Raw genomic sequence first — 7,500 nt, 5'->3', positions numbered from 1 at the left:
CCAGGAAACATACAGCCTTCCGCTGACTAATATTCCCAGGAAACATACAGCCTTCCGTGACCAATATTCCCAGGAAACATACAGCCTTCCGTGACCAATATTCCCAGGAAACATACAGCCTTCCGCTGACCAATATTCCCAGGAAACATACAGCCTTCCGCTGACCAATATTCCCAGGAAACATACAGAGTCAATGTGACCTATATTCAGGGGGTACCAGAGTTCCTTTGACCAATATTCCCAGGAAACATACAGCCTTCCGCTGACTAATATTCCCAGGAAACATACAGCCTTCCGCTGACCAATATTCCCATACATATACAGGAGGTACCGGTACAGAGTCAATGTGGAGGCTATATACAGGGTGTACTGGTACAGAGTCAATGTGGAGGCTATATACAGGGGGTACCGGTACAGAGTCAATGTGGAGGCTATATACAGGGGGTACTGGTACAGAGTCAATGTGGAGGCTATATACAGGGGTACCGGTACAGAGTCAATGTGGAGGCTATATACAGGGGTACTGGTACAGAGTCAATGTGGAGGCTATATACAGGGGGTACCGGTACAGAGTCAATGTGGAGGCTATATACAGGGTGTACTGGTACAGAGTCAATGTGGAGGCTATATACAGGGGGTACCGGTACAGAGTCAATGTGGAGGCTATATACAGGGGGTACCGGTACAGAGTCAATGTGGAGGCTATATACAGGGGGTACCGGTACAGAGTCAATGTGGAGGCTATATACAGGGGGTACCGGTACAGAGTCAATGTGGAGGCTATATACAGGGGGTACCGGTACAGAGTCAATGTAGAGACTATATACAGGGGGTACTGGTACAGAGTCAATGTGGAGGCTATATACAGGGTGTACCGGTACAGAGTCAATGTGGAGGCTATATACAGGGTGTACCGGTACAGAGTCAATGTGGAGGCTATATACAGGGGGTACCGGTACAGAGTCAATGTGGAGACTATATACAGGGGTACCGGTACAGAGTCAATGTGGAGGCTATATACAGGGGTACCAGTACAGAGTCAATGTGGAGACTATATACAGGGGGTACTGGTACAGAGTCAATGTGGAGACTATATACAGGGGGTACCGGTACAGAGTCAATGTGGAGACTATATACAGGGGGTACCAGTACAGAGTCAATGTGGAGGCTATATACAGGGGGTACCGGTACAGAGTCAATGTGGAGGCTATATACAGGGGTACCGGTACAGAGTCAATGTAGAGACTATATACAGGGGGTACCGGTACAGAGTCAATGTGGAGACTATATACAGGGGGTACCAGGTACAGAGTCAATGTGGAGACTATATACAGGGGGTACCGGTACAGAGTCAATGTGGAGGCTATATACAGGTACCGGTACAGAGTCAATGTGGAGACTATATACAGGGGGTACCGGTACAGAGTCAATGTGGAGGCTATATACAGGGGGTACCGGTACAGAGTCAATGTGGAGGCTATATACAGGGGGTACTGGTACAGAGTCAATGTGGAGGCTATATACAGGGGGTACCAGGTACAGAGTCAATGTGGAGGCTATATACAGGGGTACCAGTACAGAGTCAATGTGGAGGCTATATACAGGGGTACCAGTACAGAGTCAATGTGGAGGCTATATACAGGGGGTACCGGTACAGAGTCAATGTGGAGACTATATACAGGGGGTACCGGTACAGAGTCAATGTGGAGGCTAGATACAGGGTGTTACGGTACAGAGTCAATGTGGAGGCTATATACAGGGGGTACCGGTACAGAGTCAATGTGGAGGCTATATACAGGGGGTACCAGTACAGAGTCAATGTGGAGGCTATATACAGGGGGTACTGGTACAGAGTCAATGTGGAGGCTATATACAGGGGGTACCAGTACAGAGTCAATGTGGAGGCTATATACAGGGGGTACTGGTACAGAGTCAATGTGGAGGCTATATACAGGGGGTACCTGTACAGAGTCAATGTGGAGGCTATATACAGGGGGTACCAGTACAGAGTCAATGTAGAGACTATATACAGGGGGTACTGGTACAGAGTCAATGTAGAGACTATATACAGGGGGTACTGGTACAGAGTCAATGTGGAGGCTATATACAGGGGGTACTGGTACAGAGTCAATGTGGAGACTATATACAGGGGGTACCGGTACAGAGTCAATGTGGAGACTATATACAGGGGGTACCGGTACAGAGTCAATGTGGAGGCTATATACAGGGGGTACCGGTACAGAGTCAATGTGGAGGCTAGATACAGGGGGTACCAGTACAGAGTCGATGTGGAGGCTATATACAGGTTTGGTACTGGTACAGAGTCAATGTGGAGACTATATACAGGGGGTACCGGTACAGAGTCAATGTGGAGGCTATATACAGGGGGTACCAGTACAGAGTCAATGTGGAGGCTATATACAGGGGGTACCGGTACAGAGTCAATGTGGAGACTATATACAGGGGGTACTGGTACAGAGTCAATGTAGAGACTATATACAGGGGGTACCGGTACAGAGTCAATGTGGAGGCTATATACAGGGGGTACTGGTACAGAGTCAATGTGGAGGCTATATACAGGGGGTACTGGTACAGAGTCAATGTGGAGGCTATATACAGGGGGTACCGGTACAGAGTCAATGTGGAGACTATATACAGGGGGTACTGGTACAGAGTCAATGTGGAGACTATATACAGGGGGTACTGGTACAGAGTCAATGTGGAGGCTATATACAGGGGGTACCGGTACAGAGTCAATGTGGAGGCTATATACAGGGGGTACCGGTACAGAGTCAATGTGGAGACTATATACAGGGGGTACCGGTACAGAGTCAATGTGGAGGCTATATACAGGGGGTACCGGTACAGAGTCAATGTGAGGAGGCTATATACAGGGGGTACTGGTACAGAGTCAATGTGGAGACTATATACAGGGGGTACCGGTACAGAGTCAATGTGGAGGCTATATACAGAGGGTACCGGTACAGAGTCAATGTGGAGACTATATACAGGGGGTACCGGTACAGAGTCAATGTGGAGGCTATATACAGGGGGTACCGGTACAGAGTCAATGTGGAGGCTATATACAGGGGGTACCGGTACAGAGTCAATGTGGAGACTATATACAGGGGGTACGGTACAGAGTCAATGTGGAGACTATATACAGGGGGTACCGGTACAGAGTCAATGTGGAGGATATATACAGGGGGTACCGGTACAGAGTCAATGTGGAGGCTATATACAGGGGGTACCGTTACAGAGTCAATGTGGAGGATATATACAGGGGGTACCGGTACAGAGTCAATGTGGAGACTATATACAGGGGGTACCGTTACAGAGTCAATGTGGAGGCTATATACAGGGGGTACTGGTACAGAGTCAATGTGGAGGGGAAACACATCCTCTGTTGACCAATTAGCCACTTAATGAGACTTCATATCTGGTCTATCATGGTGACATATGCCTGAAATACATCACAGTAGCTATCTATATCCCAGTGATTATCTCTGTTTTACCTCACTGTATCATCCGAAGCACTTTCAAGCCTGTTTCTCTTTCTGTCTCCGACATGAAGTTCAGTCGCCAAGTTATCTTTATGTTGTCAGAGTTGGTGACATTACAGTGGACGTGTCACAGCCCCACCGTGTCACCAGCCTGTCGTCTTCTTGACATTAGCATCATTACTTTAGAGGCAGCCTTTTAAACACGGTCCGTATACTGTAGGCCTGCTGGGCATGCTTAGTTGTCCCAGTTTAGACTCAATACTACTGCTTCTACAAGGACCAAATATCTATTTGCATAATCGTACTTTATTGGCTCAAAGCCTCCGGTATAAAATGCTGCTTCGGTTAGTACCGCTTCTCCTCAGATCACTGCCATGTTTCTCACCCATTCCAGACTCAGATCTCTCCCATGTTTCTCACCCATTCCAGACTCAGATCACTCCCATTCCAGACTCAGATCTCTCCCATGTTTCTCACCCATTCCAGACTCAGATCACTCCCATTCCAGACTCAGATCTCTCCCATGTTTCTCACCCATTCCAGACTCAGATCTCTCCCATGTTTCTCACCCATTCCAGACTCAGATCACTCCCATTCCAGACTCAGATCTCTCCCATGTTTCTCACCCATTCCAGACTCAGATCACTCCCATTCCAGACTCAGATCACTCCCATGTTTCTCACCCATTCCAGACTCAGATCACTCCCATGTTTCTCACCCATTCCAGACTCGGATCACTGCCATGTTTCTCACCCATTCCAGACTCAGATCACTCCACTGTTTCTCACCCATTCCAGACTCAGATCACTCCCATGTTTCTCACCCATTCCAGACTCAGATCACTCCCATGTTTCTCACCCATTCCAGACTCAGATCACTCCCATGTTTCTCACCCATTCCAGACTCAGATCACTCCCATGTTTCTCACCCATTCCAGACTCAGATCACTCCCATGTTTCTCACCCATTCCAGACTCAGATCACTCCCATGTTTCTCACCCATTCCAGACTCGGATCACTCAGATCATGTTTCTCACCCATTCCAGACTCAGATCACTATCATGTTTCTCACCCATTCCAGACTCAGATCATGTGTGTCCCAGGTGTTTCATCACCCATTCCAGACTCAGATCACTGTCCCATGTGTATCATGTGTCCCAGGTTCCTTGTGTCCCAGGTGTATCGTGTGTCCCATTCCAGACCCAGATCATGTCCCAGGTGTATCTCACCCATTCCAGACTTGTGTCCCAGATCACTCCCAGGTTTCTTGTGTCCCAGGTGTATCATTCCAGACTCCCAGATCTTGTCCCAGGTGTATCTCACCCAGGTGTCCCCAGACTCAGATCGTGTCCCATGTTTCTCACCCATTCCAGACTCAGATCATGTCCCATGTTTTCCCAGGTCACCCATTCCAGTGTCCCAGATCACTGCCATGTTTCTCACCCATTCCAGACTCAGATCACTCCCCAGGTATGTTTGTGCCAGGTCTCACCCATTCCAGAGGTGTATCATGTGTGCCAGGTGTATCATGTGTCCCAGGTGTATCGTGTGTGCCAGGTGTATCATGTGCCAGGTGTCCCAGGTGTATCATGTGTCCCAGGTGTATCATGTGCGTGCCAGGTGTATCGTGTGTCCCAGGTGTATCATGTGTCCCAGGTGTATCATGTCCCAGGTGTCCCAGGTGTATCATGTGTCCCAGGTGTATCTTGTGTCCCAGGTGTATCATGTGTCCCAGGTGTATCTTGTGTCCCAGGTGTATCATGTGTCCCAGGTGTATCACGTGTGCCAGGTGTATCGTGTGTCCCAGGTGTATCGTGTGTCCCAGGTGTATCATGTGTGATCGTGTGTCCCAGGTGTATCTTGTGTCCCAGGTGTATCATGTGTGCCAGGTGTATCTTGTGTGCCAGGTGTATCATGTGTGCCAGGTGTATCATGTGTCCCAGGTGTATCATGTGTGCCAGGTGTATCATGTGTCCCAGGTGTATCATGTGTCCCAGGTGTATCATGTGTCCCAGGTGTATCTTGTGTCCCAGGTGTATCGTGTGTCCAGGTGTATCGTGTGTCCCAGGTGTATCATGTGTCCCAGGTGTATCTTGTGTCCAGGTGTATCATGTGTCCCAGGTGTATATTTGTGCCAGGTGTATCATGTGTCCCAGGTGTATCATGTGTCCCAGGTGTATCTTGTGTCCCAGGTGTATCAGGTGTATGTCCCAGGTGTATCTTGTGTCCCAGGTGTATCCCATGTGTCCCAGGTGTATCATGTGTGTCCCAGGTGTATCTTGTGTCCCATGTGTCCCAGGTGTATCGTGTGTCCCAGGTGTATCTTGTGTCCCAGGTGTATCTTGTGTCCCAGGTGTGTCCCAGGTGTATGTGTCCCAGGTGTATCATGGTGCCAGGTTTATCTTGTGTCCCAGGTGTATCACCAGGTCAGTCAGATCATGTCCCAGTGATTGTGGATCAAAACCAGCCAGCTCTGTTATTGATGCTCTCATGTGTCCCTCCCGTGTGTCCCCAGGTGTCTGTCTGTCTGTCCCAGGTGTATCATGCCAGGTGTATCAGGAGTCCCAGGTGTAAGGTGATGCCAGGTGTATGAGTTCACCTGGTGACCTGTTCCGGTGTATCATGTCCTGCAGCTGCTCTGTGAAGGTCACAACTCAGGTGAGCGGTACTGTCATCCAGCCCAGGTTCTCACCAGGTGTATCATGTGTCCCACTACTGTTGCCCCCCCCCCTAGTCAATACCCAGAACCCCTCATTGTGTCCCAGGTGTATCATGTGTCCCATCACTAGGTAGAATCGTTGTCTGTGTATGTTCCCAGGTGTATCTGTGTCCCAGGTGTACCTTCCCAGGTGTATCATGTGTCCCAGGTGTATGTGGAAAGACATTTCCCAGGTGTACTAGGTGTATCATGTGTCCCAGGTGTATCGAGGTGTATCATGTGTCCCAGACGGGGTGTAATAATCATGTGTCCCAGGTGTATCTTGTGTCCCAGGTGTATCATCCCAGGTGTATCTCCCAGGTGTATCATGTGTCCCAGGTGTATCTACCCAGGTGTCATGTGTCCCAGGTGTATCGTTCCCAGGTGTATCATGTGTGCCAGGTGTATCTTGTGTCCCAGGTGTATCATGTGTCCCAGGTTACCTGTGTCCCAGGTGTACCTGGGTTTTAACACTCAGTCAGATCAGTGGTGATTGTGGATCAAAACCAGCCAGCTCTGTTATCTCTCTGCCCCTCCCGTGTGTCCGACTACCTGTCTCCTCGCCGCCGAGGAGAGAAGGTGATCAGGACGAGCTCACCTTTGACAGTTCCGCTTGCAGCTGCTCTGGTTATCACAACTCAGGTGAGCGGTCAACATCAGCATTCTCACCAGACTACTGTGGTCACTAGAACCTTTGTAGTCTGAGAGTTCAGGTGATTCTGACCAACCTTCCGACATCGATGTGGAAAGACTTTCAGAACTACCTGCGAACTCAGACGGGGAATAACACTACGGTCAACATCATCATCTCTACCGTGGACTACCTTCTGAGAGTTCAGGTGAGCTCACCTTTTACAGGCTTCCTTGGGTTATTAACACTACGGTCAACATCATCATCTCTACCGTGGACTACCTTCTGAGAGTTCAGGTGACCTTTTACAGTCTTCTCCGGGTTATATTGTTACAGCGCTTCAACTCTGTGCTAAATAGAGTCCTCGTACTGTTGCTAACCACTTGTCTACGTGGCTTTTCTCTCGACACACAGGAATCGATCAGTGATTTCTACTGGTACTATTCGGGAAAGGACGTCATTGATGAACAAGGACAGCGCAATTTCTCCAAGGCAATTAACGTGGCGAAACAGGTCTTCAATACTCTCACAGAGTACATACAGGTACTGTTGATCCCAGGGCTGTCCTTATTCTCCCTTGATATAGTAAAGAAAAGGTTTTCACAGGCAGACTTTTGTACCATGATGTGTTTTTTGTTGTTGTGTTGTAGGGACCGTGTTGTCTGTGTT

General features: G+C 48.9%; 1 protein-coding gene and 1 long non-coding RNA gene across 2 annotated transcripts in view; both read left to right on the top strand.

The window, feature by feature from the left end:
- The window catches only part of LOC124019867 (ryanodine receptor 2-like), a 64,763-nt gene extending 57,858 nt beyond the window's left edge, over window positions 1-6,905 (top strand). Inside the window, exon 11 of the mRNA XM_046335307.1 lies at window positions 6,772-6,905. Coding sequence (XP_046191263.1) covers window positions 6,772-6,905 — 134 coding nt within the window. The remainder of the gene's footprint in view (window positions 1-6,771) is intronic.
- A 154-nt stretch (window positions 6,906-7,059) lies between these two features.
- Window positions 7,060-7,500, top strand: part of LOC124019870 — a 553-nt gene continuing 112 nt past the window's right edge. The window contains exons 1-2 of the long non-coding RNA XR_006835860.1: window positions 7,060-7,128; window positions 7,246-7,374. This is a non-coding gene — a long non-coding RNA (uncharacterized LOC124019870). The remainder of the gene's footprint in view (window positions 7,129-7,245; window positions 7,375-7,500) is intronic.

Source organism: Oncorhynchus gorbuscha, unplaced genomic scaffold (genome assembly GCF_021184085.1).
Source record: "Oncorhynchus gorbuscha isolate QuinsamMale2020 ecotype Even-year unplaced genomic scaffold, OgorEven_v1.0 Un_scaffold_706, whole genome shotgun sequence".
Lineage (NCBI taxonomy): Eukaryota > Metazoa > Chordata > Actinopteri > Salmoniformes > Salmonidae > Oncorhynchus > Oncorhynchus gorbuscha.
Note: the sequence above shows the minus strand (reverse complement) of the source record. Positions and strands in the feature narration are given on the sequence as shown.